This window comes from Pseudopodoces humilis, chromosome 27 (assembly GCF_049639895.1).
Source record: "Pseudopodoces humilis isolate 2021_Gansu_Grassland_sample_001 chromosome 27, ASM4963989v1, whole genome shotgun sequence".
Taxonomy (NCBI): domain Eukaryota; kingdom Metazoa; phylum Chordata; class Aves; order Passeriformes; family Paridae; genus Pseudopodoces; species Pseudopodoces humilis.
In genome coordinates, this window is record NC_142226.1 from 62,866 (window position 1) to 80,839 (window position 17,974).

The following is a 17,974-nucleotide window of genomic DNA, read 5'->3' on the forward strand; positions in this document are numbered from 1 at the left end:
ATACAATTTTCAGGAATTACACAATCCCAGGGAGCTGTGATATCATCTGCCTTGGACTTCTTGCCTTTAGCATATAGACATAAAAGCAGAACTTACCTTACTACGTGGACTCTTTGTCTTTCATCCTCTGTGACACTAAATGGTAATTAATCTGGGACTTTCCTATAGCCATCCAGGAGAAACAAAATCCCACACTCTGTTTAACTGGGATTCCAAAAGGCAAACCCTACAAATCCCAGGAGGTGGCTGTCTTGTAGCTTCATATAAAAGTCTCTCCTGTGCTTCACACACTGCAGTAATGGCTGGGAGCTGAAAATGAACATTAAGATGAGTAAGTAATATAAAAAAAAAACAACAAAAAACAATGCAGAGATTTAACAGCTCCACAGAATCTTGGTTGAGGTTCTCCCAAACCCCAAAAGCCTGGCTCATACCTCCAGGGAATGAGGTCCAGAGCCTCGCATCAGCCTCTCTCCTGAAACAAAAGCTGGAGCTATTTTAAGCTCTGCAGCACCAGTAAACAGGAGTCAGCAGGTCATCTCTGCTGGCCTCTGCAATTCCAAATTATTCCTCACAAGGGTCTGTATGTGCCCAGCTCTCCCAGGAATTAGGGGTTAGGATGGGTTGGATTAATATTTACCATTTTTCTTTCCAGCACAAAACAAAAGCAGATAGCAAAAAAAAAAAAGGATTTTCCCGCAGGGTTGCTGTCTGATCCCTAAAATCTGCTCTTCGCTCCTCTAGAGACAGACCTGTACGGAGATAGTTTATCCAGGCCTTAGGGAATACTCCACAGATGACAATGCTGGGCAGATGAGAACAGCAGAATAAATTTATATTGGTAAATAAGCGTGGCTTTACCCCTGGGAGCAAACTGGGATGGCCACATTGTAAAAACTAAAATTTTTTTTAGGGTGTAGGAAAAGGCAGCTCCAAAAGAGAAGGGCAGGCACACGGGGCAACATAGTAACAGAATGATCTAGGAAGTGTTTTAAATGCCCTTCTTTACATCACTTCTGCAATGCCACTCTGCTGAACTTCCCAAGGAGAGGGGGTGGGCTGAGCTGAGGGGCCACAAGAGAGGATATAAGCTCAGCTCTCTTCCACTTCTGCTGCTTCTGAAACTCCTGGCATGCACAGGGAACATTCCTTTCCTTACATTCAGAGCAGCTGAAGGTGAGACAGCAGCACACTCAGGGGCACAGCACAAGGAAAATACACAGTAGATGAGAACGCAGGAGTCCAGCAGTCCTTTAGCTCCATTTGTTAGGAATAACATAACTCCAGTCACATCACCATTCCCCTCACATCCCACTTCCAGTTGATAAAAAAGACCACAGACAGACAAATAGGTCATAATTATGGACACAAACAAAGATGTAACAGAAGTAGCTTTATCGAAGTCTTTAAATTTTGTGGCAAATCTCTGCATCAACATGGGCAGGGAGGCAACGAAATGCTCTGCAGTAGCAATTTCAGTTACCAAACTATTCCTTGGATAGACATTTATTACAGGTAGTTTCTCTGTTCCTATTTCCCCAAAAGTTTAAGGCACAAAAGCCTGAATAAGGGCTTATAACATGTATGTAAGTGCTATTATTTTCGCTTTCACCTCTAATGCAACATATCAGCTTAAATATATTGCTTGTCCATCCAGCTTAGACAACATCCAGTAGAAAACCACTTTCCAAGTTAACAACCATTTGTTGCACAACACAGCAGTGCAATTTCTCTGACCCGTTTTTGCTGCAAGAGCTTCAGTTTCACTCTGACTGGACAGTGGAAGACACTACAAAATCTCAACATCTCAATGAGATCATCAAGGTGTGTCCACAATAAAAAAGAAATAAAGGCATGATACACAAAATAGCATTTAAATATGGCTGCTGGAAAAAATGTTTTAAGCTGCTGGTTGATGGGGAATTATTTCCTCATACACGGTGGAGAAGCAGGCCAGGTGTGCAAGAGATCACCAGGTAAAAGGCATCAATCTGTAGCTTTGTAACACTCCTTTCTGTCTTTGCTCTCCAAAGTGCTCTTTGGGTTGACTGCTTAAGAACATCAAACTTGCAAGCTCAAGATCACAGCTAAAGTTAACCACAACATAAGATTTCATCCCATGCTTAAGTTACAGCAACTCTACTCAGTCACTGGAAAGATTTTGAGACATTTCAGTGGTGTCCAACAATGATCTTTTTTGAAATAACACATTCATGAGCGTTGGGTTAAATGACGTAAGACAGTTGAATGGGCAGCAAAACAGAAAGATGGGCAGGAACCAAAATGCAAAGGGTAATTTTACTTAAAAGACCAACTCTTTTATTGTTTGATGGAGTAGAGTCTCTCCCCTGTGCCATCTTGTTGAAAGTTTATAAATTACAATTTCCAGTAAGTATTAAGAGTTCATTTCAAGACAAAGGGAATAAAACTGTTGCAGTTCTAATTTTCACCATGAATAAAGGTTACCATGATGTTCCTACAATACTTATTCTCTACAGGAAAGGCCACAGTCCTCCTGTACTCCGAGTACCAGACCTGGGTGGGGAAAGGGCCACCCCTCACTATTGCAGGATCCAGGGGCAGTGTAACAGTCCAGAGTGCACTGGCAGGATGTCTCAGACACAATGCCTCAGCAACGAGGCTATAACACGGCTGGGATCTCTGATGAGACAGTGTCCAAAGGCTGCCAATGACAGTCCATCAAAGCATCGTAGAGCTCTTCGCTCTGTTCCATAAACTGCTTGTTTGCTTCATGGACATCTAACTGAGGCGTAGGATCTACAGGAGGAAAGACAGACAAATAGGTCGCACATGAAAGGTGTTCAGGAAAAACCCACCCTGTAAACAAGCTGGTATATAAAAACAAACACGGGGGGGAGTCTCAATATCTCCAGGGCAGGTGTCAGAGGATAGTGCCAGACTATTCAGTGGTGCCCACTGACATTACAAGGAGCAAGCACCTCAACATGAACAAGAAGTTGTTTTCATGGAGCACTGGAACAGCTGCCCCGGGGAGGGTGTGAAGTCTCCCTCTCTGGAGACATTCCAAACCCACCCGTATGTGTTCCTGTGTCCCATATTATAGGTAAGCCTGCATTAGCAGGGGATTGGACTGGATGATTTCCAGAGGTCCTTCCAACCCCAAGTATTCTGTGATTCACCAAACATTCCCAGCCCTTGCCAAACCTGACCAGATCAGCCCTACTCAATCTCTCTGCAATGTGTAAGGAATAACTACATCCAAGCACATCCCTTTTTACAGTGGTGATTGCCCCACAGTAGAGCCACAGTAGCGCGGGGAACACACACCTGCACCTCACAGCCCAGCGCAGCCACCTGCACCGCCAGCAGGGGTTTGGCCTGATGGAAAGGGCAGGAGCAGAGGCAGAGGCACCCATTCCCCTCTGCTCCCTCCATTGTGAGTTCACAAATGATGGACAGACGGATGGATGGGAGCACCCTGTGCTGCTGCAAGCAGTCACCAGAGCTCGTCTACCAAAGCCTCCAGCAGCTCAAAGTGGGAGCCACAGTTAGGAACGAAGGGAGTGCTAGTGGCACTACAGCATTACGTAGGAGCATAGCCCTGTTTTACATGTGGAAGAAATGTTTGGACAACATTTTGGATGGAGCTGGACAACAAGCCAGCAGGTCCAATCCTGCTGCTTCCAGTGCACAGTGATGGACTCCCCAGACTCCTGTAGGGTATAAAGGTCACCTGACAACAGCAGCAACCCAAAGCTCAGTTTATCAGAGTAGCACAATCACACAGGTCAGTGAATAACTCTCAGTATAAAGCTGAATGAATGGAAAGATTCTAAAACACATCAGGAATAAAATGTTTGTAAACATGTGACTTCCATGTGAGGGAGGTGAGGCCCTGGCACAGGTTACCCAGGGAAGCTGAGGCTGCCCCATTTCTGGGAGTATCCAAGGCCAGGCTGGACAGGGTTTGGAGTAACCTGGGATAGCGGAAGGTGTCCCTGCCCATAGCAGCGGGTGGATAAAGATGGCTTTTGAAGTTCCTTCCCACCCAAACCATTCCAGGATTCTATGTTTGGTTTTAGCTACACCATTACAGGAGAAGAGATTTAAGGAAAAGGAATGATTCAGTAGCAATATGTGGATTCAGTTTCCTACAAATGTAGGAATCTTGCATTTAATCAACCAGAAAAAGAGATATCCAGGGATATCCCAACTATAGTCCTGGGATGTTTGGTTCAACAAAAGGAAAGCTCTCCTGGAATGATTTTACGAGCCATTAAGAGCTTCCACACACATCATCACTCATACCAGTGGATCGTGTAAATCTGTTACCGTGTATTTATTTTTTTTTTAAGAGAAAAGTAACATATACTGCATAGTGCATATTCCACTCAAGACAGAAATCTGGAATGGCTGGCATGAAATGATAGTTTCTTGCATCAATAAATGAAAGCTACTTGTACAGGTATCTAAAACCCCAATCTGGTTTAGTGACCCATTTCAAGCAATGACTGCTTGAAATATATTGTCAGTGTGGTGACTAATATTATTCCCTTTTACTTTTTAATTAAAAGCACAATGAAGTATTCTGGGCTCTAAATGTCAAGATTTTATAGAAAAACAGAATATCTACTTTTTTCTTGGTAGCATATCAGAAAAAAAAACCCACCCTAGAAAAAAAGGATAAAAGTTTCAGTACTGCAGAAGATTGAAATCTCAGTGCTGGGGAAGTCAAACAGTTTCAGTCCTCGCCAACCGTAAAACCAGGATGTAACTGTTCTAGGTGATAACAATGCACAAATGTTCCCAGATTTACTCAAAGATAAAGATATATTATGAATTGAAATTAGGGCCAAATTGAGAAAGTCTATTTCTAAGCAGTGCAGAACATACAGACAACTTCAATACAGAATTTGAGAAACATACCTTCCAATGCATCCTCACCAACTTCTTCATATGTCTGCAAGGAAAAACAAACCCCTTAGGACAGTGAATAATTATCTTTTCTTTTGCAAGCATCACTTGTTGATTACTGCTGTGAGAGACTGACTTTTATACTAGAGTTATTACAACAGAATTCTTCACACATAAGCCTGTGTTCTATTCCCAACAGACCGTGGGCAAGATCCTACACTAAACCTCTAACAGAGGCAGTTCTTGAAATTTCAGGGTTGAAGTGGGGTGACTGTTCTGATGTGTTCTATCCTTTATAAGAAAGTTTATGAAGGATCCCAAAGGCACTCTGAGCATTGCCTGTACCAAGAGAACTCTACTACCATGACAACTGTATTAAGAGACCCTTTGTGTCCTCCAGACCTTTTTTTACCTCAGCAATATACTCTCCATAAGGCAACAGGACACACCAGGGGCTAAACACTATATAGTAGCTATATTAAGACTTCATTATTAAGAGGTTTGTACTAAGATCTCTTGGTGTGTTCAGTCTGGTGCAGAGCAGACTGAGGGCAGAGCTCATTAGGGTCTGCAGCTCCTCCCGAGGGACAGCTCTGATCTCTGCTCTCCATAACCAGGGACAGGACCTGAAGGAATGGCTGGAGCTCTGTCAGGCTGGATATCAGGAAAAGATTCTTCCCCCAGCGGGTGCTTGGGCATTGAACAGGCTCTCTAGGGAATGGTCACGGCCCCAAGGCTGCCCCAGCTCCAGGAGCATTTGAACAATGCTCTCAGGCACAGGGATTGTTCGGGTGTCCTGGGAAGGGCCAGTAGCTGGACTCAATGATTCCCATGAGTCCCTTCCAGCTCAGGACATTCTGTGATTCTCAGAGCTGAAGATAAGATGTTCCCATCCCACCTTTCAAGCTCTGTGGTCTTTCTGTGCTGCCCTACCTGCATGGTGCTCTGCGTGTAGCCATACTGGGGATAGCTGTAGCTGTAACTGCCCGTGTTCTGGTCGTACCCCCACTGAGCGTAGTAGCTGTGATACTGTTGGTAATACTGGCTGTAATTATAGTTGTACATCTGATTGTATTCCATTGGTTTCACACGATTACTTAAAAAAATAAAGCAGGAGTAAGTTGCAATAGAATAGTGCAGAACAAGTATGAAAAAAGCAGTGAAATAGCTTAAGATACAACGTGGTAAAGAGACAAGGCTTAGTCTAACATGCAAATTTCAAACTTTAAAATATATTCACTATTTACTGCAGCAGTCTTTATTATTTCCATATATTTACATAAAGAAAGAAGTGGTTTAAATTTAATACCCTTTCCTGTATTCATACTCCTCTTATTAATAAACATTGCTTTTATTCTTTATGAGCTAATTGGGTATTATTTCCTGGCTTTGGGAAGGGAAGAGTTCAGGACTATGAGCTTCAGTTTAGAACAATCCTGAACCACAATCCAGATACTGGAGTCCCTTTTTCCTTCTGATAAAGACTATGAAGTTAAGTGATCTGCAGCTTTCTGAGAGAAGGTACTGAGTCTTGCTTTACATGAAGAGTTAAAGACTTAAAGCCTTGCAAAAAAATTCAAGTTTTCTTTTGTAAGAATGGAAAAAACTCTCTTCTTCTGTATGCCATGGTCATACAGAAACCTAAGCAAGGACTCATCCCCTTACTCTCTGAACTGGGTGGTCTTCGATGCACAGACTTGAAAAAGTTCATGAAATAAGAACTACTAGTAATGAAAAAAAAAAATACCCTGAGAACCGACTGAAATTCCTATTCCTTGCCATAAAGTGTCAGCATTCCCAAGGAAATAGGATTCTAACTATCAAGATTTGAAATAATGAGATGACAAATACTGTTTGGAAATGGCTATTTCTACCAATGATGAAATTAGTGAGAAGTAGGAAGAAGGAAACATCAAACTTCTCACCATGATACACCCCTTTTTCTGTTTTTCTCTTCCTTTTTTCCCCCAAGACTTATGAGGTCACTGCAAATCTAAATATTATTCAAATAGGGAGCAATTACTATGATTTGTATTACCCTAGTGCTACGAGCACCAAGTCAGACCAGGATCTCATTGTATCAGGTTCTGAACAAACACAGAAAAAAAAGTTAATCCCTGCCCCAAAATTCTTATATGTAGTAGACATCATAATATAATTAGCAAGGTAGTAGAGCTTTGCTATCCAGACATCATTAAGCTGATTTAAACTATTTCAATTTAATGCAAAGGAACATATACTTTTAAAACAATCATATTTAACTACAGTGTGTGCACATGTGTATGGATTTAATTATGTATACAATTCAAAACAATGTAAAATTCTCAATCTTGAGCTAATGTTATAATTTCTTTGAACTTCTGGGCATTCTGATACTCCCCATATTCATGGGTATGCCTTCATTTTGTGATGGAGACATCTAGGACATGTACCCAAAGCACTAAAAGGCATTTAAAACCAGATGTGATTTTTCATATAAATGTCTGGCTGTTCTACTCACGCTTTTGGTATAGCCACACTCAAGCGTACAGGTTTAGAGCCCAACCCCACAGCTCCCTGACACTCTGTCAGTGCTCTTTTCTGTTCCAGCTCATCCGTGAATTTCACAAACCCGTAACCTCTGCAAAGACATAGAATAACTCAGATAAAACCAACCCCAAAGAGCCATGCCCCGTTATAAGAATTAGTTACAGTGAAATTTGAATTGGTTTGGGAAAGACAGTGAATGAAAACATTCATTAGGGTTGTTGTCCCTGCTTTTGGGAGACATGAAATTATTCTGCCTTCCAGTTGCTTTTCCAGAATGCCTGAAGCCACACGTCCAGCCTCTGGCAGCACTTTCAAGGGCTTGTCAATGTAAAGTAGTTCTTGTGCCATAGGATTCCAGGGAACTGGAAGTGAGCTGACACAAGCTGTATTGAAATGCGTGAACTGACACATGGTAAAACCTCAAATTACTGCTGGGAGGATACTGATAATCTTGAGTTGCAAGTCAGCACAGGATTGACAAGACAGACCCTGCTTTTATCCAAAACTGCCCCACTGTGATGGAAAATACTACTTTTTCCCAGGATATGCTTTCCAATCAAGTTTGCTTTTCAACAGGAATATATTCAAATAAGCTTTCTGCCATTCCCAAAAACAGCGTTTCCAACAGTGGGCCTGAAAATGAGCTCTCGACATCAAGTAGGTAAAACCTGCTGAGAGCACAGCTGGAACTGGGACAGCACATCCAGAACCCCAGGACTCTGCAACAACCCTTCACTGTGGTGTGGCAGCACTGCACGTCAGCCAGACAGAAAACTCCAACTCCCTCCAACCCCAACAGTCCTTTGCGTGGGATTTTGATGCTGCAGTGAGTCAGAAGAAATGCAACAGCATCCAAGAGGGCAGTGCCAGGATCCCATCATGGGATGGGCTGCCTCACACAGCAGAAAGATCAAAGACTTAGGTGTGGGAGGGAAAGAGGAATCCATTTAACCAAAGGAAGAAGTTTGGGAGGGAAGGGCTTGTCTACCTGGGGAAAAGAACAAGCCGTAAGCAAGGGTGTAAATTTACAGTGCATTATCTATTCTGTGGGAACTGCTAAACACCAAATAATGTGCTATTTTGAAAGCAGCATCACCTACTACTCCTGGGAAGTCCCCACACCTATTTCAGAACTATTCATGCTCAGAAAATTCAGTACCTTGCACAGCAAGCTCCACACACAAGTCCAAATATCTTTATATATATATATATATATATATACACATACACACACAAGTATGGATGCATCCTCCCCACAAAAAGACCAGATCAAAGCTTAGACTTATCTACATACAAACTAGATTATTAAGCACAAGCAAAACTCTCCACAGACCCATGTTCATTTAACTTGCCCTCTGCCAAAGCACTATGGTAAATTAATACAGTGCAAGTCAACTTATAAGTCAGTTTAAGGTGTTCATACACAAACCCAACTAAGTTTCTAAGCTGCCGAAAGACTCGGCAGATTTTCAGATGGGACCAGGAGTGTATAAGATAAACTGGGAAGATTGGCAGTTCCAAAACAGAGACAGATAGAGACGGATGCAGTGCACAGGAGAAGATGATGGATCCTGCAAGTGAGACAGGACAGTGATTCTTCCAAGTCTTCCAGATACTGATTCTTCCAACTCTTCCAGATATTTTGCTTTTCCACACCAATGGCTAAACCATTGGCATGGAAAGAAATACTTTCTTCTTGGCCAGGACCTCCCTGCAGACCTTCTGTCCTGACCCTGACGTTTGGAGAATCCCAGCACCTGCACCCTCAGAAGAAAGAAGTAGGCACAGCACCACAGCACCATGCTCCATGTTCCTCTCCTGTGTGGATAAGAGGTGCTGGAAGGAGGCCTTCCTGATCCACCAGCCCTGGCTGGAAGGGCCAGGGCTTCACTGGGCATGTCCACAAGCCCTAAGCTCCTCTCTCACATCACACTGACACCTGCAGTTGCCTCAGCTTTGAGCAATTGCACAAGTTCCAACAAAGCCCCTGGCACCAACACTCTGGCACTGCCAGGGGAGACAGCTTTGCTCTTCCCAGAAACAGGACTCTAAGTCCCTGCTCCTTTCCCACTTCCCAAGCTACCACAGATTCCCTTTCCTTGAGGTCTGCACCTATGTACAGCTCCCAATACCCAACCTGCAGCATCAACACCTGTTCTATAGACAGAGACTGAAGCAGGTGCAGCACAACAGGAACTGTTGTGAGCAGAAGGCACACAGAACCCAAGCCAGCAGTGTCAGTCCCAGGTGAGATGGCAATGACAGCACGAGGACCCAACAGTCAGACAGACTAAGTAGCTCTGCAACGGGTTCAGGTTGCACTTGAATGGGACCTTCATGTCTCATGGGAGGAGTGCAGCTCTGGAACAGGCTGTCCAGACAGATTGAATTATCTCCAACCTGGGAGGTTTTCCAGGCCACACAGTTCATGGATGGTATGATCTAGTGCTGTTTGCAATCCTGTTAGGAGCTGGACCAGAGGCCTCCAGAGATTCCTTCAAACCAGCCTGTCTAAGACTGAGAAACCGCATATGAGAAAGTGGGGGGACCTATAGCCATAAGCCTACATCTTATCGCAACATTCTCACAGGTATTGTATCAGAAAATTGTGCTTCAATGAAGCCACGCTCTGCTTTGAAAACAAGGATGCTCTCCAACTGCTCCTTCCTCTGAAAATACAGTTTAATTTTGTGCTATTTAGAAAACGTTTTAATTACATTAAGAAATTCAATGTTTTGATACCTGTTTTTGACAAGACATTTTCAGGAAATACAAACAAGGCAGCTACTGAGAACCTGACAGTGAATCATACCTCTGTGTGCCCTACCCTGTCTGAAAAAAAAACCTGTACAGCTCCCAAAGGAATATACACTCAATAGCCTAAAGTTTGTAAAGCACAATTCCACTTGAGAGTCCAGGAAGAAAGTGTTTCAAGATTACTTAAGACATTTTTCAGCATTTTAAGAAGTGCAATAGCACACAAAGGGCCTCACACTGACAGAGAAGTGAGAATACCCATGGTGACTATCAAAACTCAAGCAAACTTCAGAATGAATGGCCAAGAACACTATATTATAAGATTACTAAAATCTAAGCAAAAATATTTTTTTTTCCCCTTGCTGCTTTCTATCTTTTCTGTTGCCACATGTGAAGTGAAAAAAAGTGAATAAAAGACAACTTACTTGGATACTCCTGCCTGGTCCAAAACAACTTTTCCACCTCTACACGATGGATAAACTTTAACAAAAAATTCATATAACATCCCATCATCCACATCGGGAGTCAGATCTCCCACAAAAAGGGAATATTCTGGACTAAAAAAAATCAAAAGAAAACTTCTTAAATACAATCATAAAAAAAAAAAAAGGAAAAAAAAAAAAAAAAAGGAAGGGACATGCTGAGTGACAGTTACCATTTAGCCTAAATATTTGAATTCAGAGAAGAGTGATATTAAAAGACCATTTAATGGAGACTTTAAAGTGTCACCAGTTAAGCTGCTTAACTAAAATTTTCATTGACACTGCTTTTTCAAGTTAATTCAAGCAGCACAACCAACCAGCTTAATACTGCTTTTTATTTAAAGATTATTTCACTGCTTATTACTCACAGGATATCTCTGATTCCTAAAACAGCAAGAAAACAATATCTCATTTATAGATACGCTACTTCCAATATATAGATCTTAAATTATAATATGTGAATTAGATACTTTGACGCTACAAAGTTTAAATACCTGAAAAGGACACTGGATAAATCTGCTGTGCCACACAAAGGACAAAGCACAAAACTGTCAGTCTAAGATCTCCTCACTCTACTAAAGACTGGCAGTCTTTGGATTTGCATATTTTGAATACTTTTTGCAAGGCAATTAATAAAGAGACATTAAGTAGGTAAAATTAGTATTTAAATATTGAGCTCTTACCTGTTATCAGGTTGTTTTCCATATGTTGCATAATTCAATTTAAATCGCTTCGCCTGAAACAAAGCAAAAATTAATCCATACATTCAAATGTTGTCAAGGCAAAAATTAATCCATACATTCAAATGTTGTTACGTGATTTAAGCAATTAGGGAAAAATACAATAAGCTGATTTAATACAACTTTCTTAATGCTGACACATGTTCAATGCCTCCAGGCCAGACAGTTAAGGTAACAAGCATTATTTTGTGTCAATACAGATATAATAATGAAAATCAAAACCTGAACAGAGATAGTAATAATAAATGTTAAATTTCTTCCAATTTTAAGGTCTTAAAATGAAATGACAACACTACTACTGGACTTTGTGATTTAACACAAACACTAGCAGACCAGAATCCACCACACCAGAAAATGGATTCAGCCTGAGCCTGGAAGCGTGGCTAAATACTTGGCTCTGGACATTTAGTAAGATCCAAAATTAAAGGGTTCTGAAAGAACTACACTGGCCACTGAAGGCCTCTTTAAATTTTGCATCTGAATTTATTTTTGAAAGAAGTTTCACAGCAGACCAGATTTGTGCCCATCTGGAACTCTTTGTCCCCAACCTACCAGACTCCAGCAACTTGTACCCAAGCAACAACTTACATGTAAGTTTAGACCAAGATCTAAGGAGACCAAGATCTTCGGATCAGCTCTGAGAGATCAGGGGGTAATCTCAGGATCAGAAATGAGAATTTCACATCACAATCAGAAATGACCTAGAGATCAGGGTACTTGTTCAGTACAGTGAAGAGCCCAGTGTGTTCCCAGACTTTGTATGATGGATGTGCTTACCACAAAGACAGGTAAATAATTCTTGGGAAAAAGAGCACAGACTTAACTCTAGGCTATAAACCTGTTCCTTGCATGTTTGCATTCTCTGGAGCACAGTACTACACAACTTTCTGTGGATCATTTACAAGCTAACACAAAATTCAGATTCCATTTTGAAGTTTTTACTTGGATCTTCACTGCAATATTCTGGGTTTAAAATCAATGAGACACCTGAGAGTAATTTCACTCAGATAGGAACTGGGAACAGCAGTGCTTGGAAGAGAGACAGCACCAGCACCATGGCTCTCTGTTATTCCTTTGGCTTACTCAGTACTTAAAAGCAAATAAAAGTATTCACTTCTGTAAGCAAAAGTTTCTAAATGCAAAGGATGAGCTGGGCAGTTGCCTGCTGAGTGCACTGATTTGGGCTGCTTTGGATCTCTGTTTGACATCTGTAATTCTCTCCATGTGTTATGCAAATCATCCTTCCACACAGCACTGTGTTTTGAACAAACTGTGAAGTAAGACGGGTATCCCCAAAACCAAACTTCCATTATTATCTTACTCCTTGCAAGAGCTGCTCTCTTGGTCTCTCCAGTGACTACAGAAGGCATCCAGGATGATCAGCTTACCCTAATCATGAGCAAACACGTGAAACAGATATCTCCAGGCCTCTCATCGACTCCTTTTAACGGGGCACGTCACTCTCTCAGGAATGTTGACTAAATAGTTCACTCTGAACTTCCCGGTTTCCTACTCTGGATATTAACTACTCTGAAATAGGAATCCATTATATCACACCATAACTGAGGTGATTCTAGAGCTGCTTTATGAATCAGTCACCCCAGCTACTGCAGCCATCTCCTGCAGGTACAACAAGACAGCTGTGTCAGCCGTCCCGTTTTAATCTACCACATATTCGAGTCAACATCCTAAAATTAACCTCTCTGACTATTCCTCCTCTTCTTCCTAACTACCCAGTTTTTATGTAGAGGAGACATTAGTTATGCACTGCAATTATTCAGTAGTCTGGCTCCTTCTCCACTATAAAGAGGTTCAAGTAAATTCTGTTTGCTAAGGGCCAAGAACAATGCAAGATTAAATGTCATGTTTCTCTTGCAAATTAATGTTACTCAAAAGACAGTGTGAACTTGCAAGTTGATCCTGTACACATGTAACAACACACACAGCTAAATTCTCAGTTTGCCTCATCCCTGAAAGTGTTCAAAGCCTGGCTGGCTGGGGCTTGGAGCAACTTGGTCTAGTGGAAGGCATCCCTGCCCACGGTAGGGAATTAAATGTGATAAGCTTTAAGGTCCCTTCCAACCCGAACCCCTCTGTGACTCCATGATTATACAAAAGGAGAGAGATGGAAGAACTGTGGCAGACATACACTACACTCAGTCTAATTTCTTCCTCGGTCTTCTCAGGTTTCTGATTAGTCCAACTTTGGTAACAGCAGAAATGCTCAGATATAAAAAACCTCACACCCCACAACACTTCTACACCTGGATTTTATCTAGACAGTCACAAAGAAATCAGTGGTTTTTCTCCTTCCAAGTTTTGCTTCTTAACTGGCTGATCCCATTTACTTACTGGTGTAGCACCAGGAAGTGGTTTTCCATTGATTTTGTGTAAACATTTCTCTGCAGTAGCAAGATCTGCAAATTCCACAAAGCAATAGCCTGCTGGAATTCTGAACATACAACACAGAAGAGACAAAGGTTATAAATTTAAAACACATTTGAGGAGGAAAGTTGTATTTTAGATTACTTATCTTAATTAGTAGGAATTACTTGCAATACATAGAACAATTTCTTTTTAAAGTATAAAGATTAGCTACCAAAGAGAAGCTGGATCTCAAGGGATAGCCCCTACTTACCATAAGTCAAGTTGACATAAGCACATAGAAAACTAGCTTACAGTTTACTTCCTATTTTCATTGACCATCAATTTGCCCACTCAAGTTTAAACTACTAAAAACTGAAATTACAAAGCTTAAGAGAATAATGAATAAGAATGACACTACTTTATTCTGCATAAATCACTCACTTTATTTCAAATGAACTCTAGACGTTCTCTTATTGCTCTGAGTCAGACTTCCCACCTCTGTCAGCATCACATAGCTGCACTACAGACTAGTGACCAAAGCCTGGGGAGGTATAATTCCCAGAGAAATGGAATGAGATACATACACTGCTCTGACTGAGTGCTGGAGCACTGCAGGATGAGGGCCAAACCTTGTTTGTTGAGGGGAGGCTGAAGAGCCAGCAGTGCCCTCTCCATTGCTCTCATTAATATTCCCATATTGGTGGCAGCAATGGTGAGAAACTCAAGGGGAAAATTCACTCTGATACCGAAGGACCACAGCGACACTTCAGTCCAAATGCACTCGGAGAACAAATGGAAAGAGTTACCCTGTCAACCTGTTTCGAATGATTTTTACACTCAGTACAAGCTCTCCCATGGTGGCAAAGGCTCTTGAAACAAAGTTTTCATCCATATAGGGCTCCAGCTATAAAAGGAAAAAAAAAAAAAAAAAAAGAAAAAAAGAAAGTTAGATCAGGGCATCTACAAAAAGGAGAATACATGTGTCAATGTCCCCCTAAGCAGTTAAAACATTATTGAGAAGGATTTTACCCTTACACTTCAAAAAGAAGATGCATTTAAGAGGTCGATGCCACTCAAAACCAGCAGGCATGCATGAACCAGGCTCAACAGTCTGCAAAGTGGAACCCAAGAGACAGCATGAATTTCAGAGAACAGGGAGCTTCACAGAAGGACAAAAGCCACTCAGAAACATACAGCAACAAACTGAGCATTTGCTATAGGGAGCAGGGGAGAAGGTGGCAGGCTCCTTCTCCAGGTGCAAGCGAAGGCTGGGCCAGCGCTGTGGGTACATAGGCGTGGCACAACCCCGGGTGGCATGTGGCAGGTGACACTGCCCCGTGGAGCTGCAGTAGGGGTCTGCAGAGCTGCATCTGCCTTGCACAACCCTGGAGATACCAGGGCAGCACTCAGAGGAAGACCTGGAATCGCGTCCCACAGTGGCTCTAGGCTCCGTCCTGCCCATGGGACCACTGACCATGTTCATGTCACAGGGGAGGATGGCACTGTGCAGGTAAGAGTGTATGTGAACATGCTGGAGAGCAGGTGTCTGTGTGGTGTAAGGAACTAACAAGTAGGAAATAGCGCTGGAATTTGGATCAAATATACCATGAAGAGCCTGAATGAACAGGGCACTTCTGTGTATAACAGAAACTAGAGGAGAAAACTAACCAAAATTAAAAAATGAGGAGCAGTGGGTGTGACAGGTAACATGAAGCTGCAAAATACATGTACAAAATATATACAGCTCCATGTATTTACCTGTGTAAGACAGGTGGCCCATGATAACCTACAGCCCTGAAGTGTTTGTGTGTCTGTCAGGTACCAGGTGGCTTCACCACTAGTGTATGTGACAGAACATGAAAGAAGGTGCCCATACTGCACTTGCATGTGTAAAAGGCAGCAGATGCCCTGTGGAAGTGAGTGTGAAGCAGAACTGACTTGTCCTAGGAACAGAGGTAGCACCACTCTGCACAGATGTGCCATGCAGGGTGATCCTGTGGGGATGTGTGTACAGGAAAGCTGGATTTGTAAAGACAACTGGTTGCCTGGATATGTCTGTGTGGCTCAAAGAGCCATGGCCTGCTTGTGAGAGTAGTGATGAAAAAGAAGATGGACTTTATGGTAGAGAGGTGGCAGGTAACCCTCTGTGTGAGGAAAAGGGTGAAGAGACTCCACAGAGCCTCTGTGCATGAGCAGAGGCAGTAGAGGACTCCCTGATACCGTGGCAAACTGGGTGTGCTGAGTATGTGTGTGGGAGAGAAGTACCCAGTGCAATTCTCAGGGATGTGTTGGGCTCTGTGTACACACACACACGTGAGAGATGAGGAACACTATGTGCAAGCAGGACTGTGCTGGTGTGAGCTGCAAGAAAGGGGCTGAAGGAAGATGTGCATCCAAGAAACGGGTGGCAGGGAAGTTGTGAGATGCTAGTGTGACTGTACACGCATAGTGGAGTGCACACAGGTGTGTACAAATACGTGACAGACAGCAAAGACACTACACACAGCAGTGGGACCGCATGTGCATGTCACAGTGTACCACAGTGGAAGCAATGCAGGCACCACGATACACTGAGCGCACACACACACATGCTGTGTGGCTGGGTGGCAGAGCACAACACACTGGGGTTAGTACACACGTGTGTGTACTCAGCAGTGAGTGGTGAAGGACACAGGGGCACAAGAGTAAGGGCGTGTGAAGGGCACACAAGGGACACTGTAGGGCTGTGCATCACTGTGAGTGCACCCAGCAGGCAGCAAGACACTCTTGGGTGTAGAAGCACCGCTGAGTGTGTTTCACACAGGTGCTCTTCCTGCCAGGTAGACACACAGGCAAGAATGAGGGACCTAGCAGGGTGTGTAAGTGCTTATGAATGTGCATACATGTAGGAGAGTCAAAATCCCCATGAAGGTGCATCCACAGGTGTGCATGTAAGGGGCAGGTTGTGAGGATAATCTTGGAGAGGTACATACAAATGTGAGTGCCTACAAGTGTGAGCACAATTAGTAGCACAACCATGAGTGTATTGAGCCTTGCACAATATGAAGTAAGTGTAAATGCCTATAGCAGCTGAGCAGGTAAAACAGCAGATAAATCCTTGAAGCATGCAAGTGTACACACTGTGAGTATGGGAGTGTGTAAGCGCCTCTTAAGAGTATGGAAGTGTGAGACTTGTTGGTGCCCATGCATGTATCTGCCCACCAGGACACTGGTGTAAGTGTGGCTGTGACCTGGCTGCAGGCAGACAGCGAGGGTCACTCTGGGGCGGGTGTGTACGTATGTGTGCGTGAGTGTAATTGCTCACAAACATCCCTGTCAGGCTGGGGTTTATGTCTGAGTGTGTATGTCGCCTTGTGTGAGAACGTCAGCATGCACAGGAGTATACGAGGTGAGTGTCACTTGGGGAATTTAGGTGTGTTATGTGTGAGGGGCTGTAAGGCTGTGTCAGTGCTGGGGTGTTAGTGGTGCGAGGGGGTCAGTCAGTGAGGGAGACGGTCAGCTGGTGTCAGGCGACAATTAGAGTGAGGGTGTCAGAACTGTGAAGATGTCAGCCTGTCGGTTGTTGTGTGGGTGTCAGAGAGAGTGTCAGGCAGTCAGTGTGAGGGTGTCCGTCAATGTGAGGGTGTCGGTCCGCGGGAGGGTGCCAATCAGTCAGTGTGCGGGTGCCGGTCAGTGACGGTATCAGCCGGTCAGCGCCTCCCGCGCCTCGTCCCCGCCCCCCCAACCCCCCGGCCCGGCCGCTTCCCCTCGTAGCCCCGCCGCCCCCCGCCCCCCTCACAAAACCGCGCGGTCCCGGCCGGACACTCACGTCCCCCATCCACAGGCTGGCGGCCATCCTGCTCCCGCAGGCCCCGCGGCGGGTTCAGTGGGGCCGCGCGCCCCACCTCCCGGCCCGGGCCGGGCCGGCCCGGCCCCGCCGCGCCCCCCCGCCGCCGCCCCTCCCTCCGTCCCTCCCCCGGTGCCCCGGTCCCTCGGTCCCTCCCCCGGTCCCTCCCGTTGCCACCCGGGCCGGCCCCGCTGCCTCCTCCGGGGCCCCGGCGGGCGGAGAGAGCGGCGCCCCCGCCGCCGCAGCGCCCCCTGGCGGCAGGAGGAGCGATAGCCGCGGGAGGGAGCCGGGGGGAGAGGGCGGGGGTTTGGGGCAGCTTGGGGAGGCTTTGGGACAACTACAACTACCTGGAAGCAGGCTGTAGTGAGCTGGGGACC

At 44.1% G+C, this 17,974-nt stretch overlaps 1 protein-coding gene across 2 annotated transcripts; it reads right to left on the reverse strand.

The window, feature by feature from the left end:
- Window positions 1-1,380: 1,380 nt before the first annotated feature.
- Window positions 1,381-17,700, reverse strand: TRNAU1AP (tRNA selenocysteine 1 associated protein 1). Of its 2 annotated transcripts, XM_014258588.2 has the most exons (10): window positions 17,580-17,678; window positions 14,807-14,882; window positions 14,578-14,675; window positions 13,757-13,856; window positions 11,348-11,400; window positions 10,608-10,739; window positions 7,397-7,516; window positions 5,830-5,992; window positions 4,909-4,942; window positions 1,381-2,778 (listed from the first exon to the last, which is right to left on the reverse strand). In XM_014258588.2, the coding sequence occupies exons 3-10, from the start codon at window positions 14,661-14,663 to the stop codon at window positions 2,642-2,644; spliced, it is 825 nt and encodes a 274-aa protein (XP_014114063.1). In that variant the 5' UTR covers window positions 14,664-14,675; window positions 14,807-14,882; window positions 17,580-17,678; the 3' UTR covers window positions 1,381-2,641. The 2 variants fall into 2 exon arrangements, with proteins under 2 accessions (XP_014114063.1, XP_005529905.1); XM_005529848.2 differs by lacking the exon at window positions 14,807-14,882 and having other exon boundaries at window positions 17,580-17,700.
- Window positions 17,701-17,974: the final 274 nt, after the last annotated feature.

Excerpts from the sequence above, each read along its gene's own strand:
- TRNAU1AP (XM_005529848.2), bottom strand. The coding sequence starts at position 17,606 with ATGGCCGCCAGCCTGTGGATGGGGGAC. Across the intron at positions 14,676-17,579 it reads CCAGCCTGTGGATGGGGGAC|CTGGAGCCCTATATGGATGA; the intron begins GTGAGTGTCCGG and ends TTCCTTTTATAG. Across the intron at positions 10,740-11,347 it reads GGAAAACAACCTGATAACAG|TCCAGAATATTCCCTTTTTG; the intron begins GTAAGAGCTCAA and ends GATTTTTTTTAG.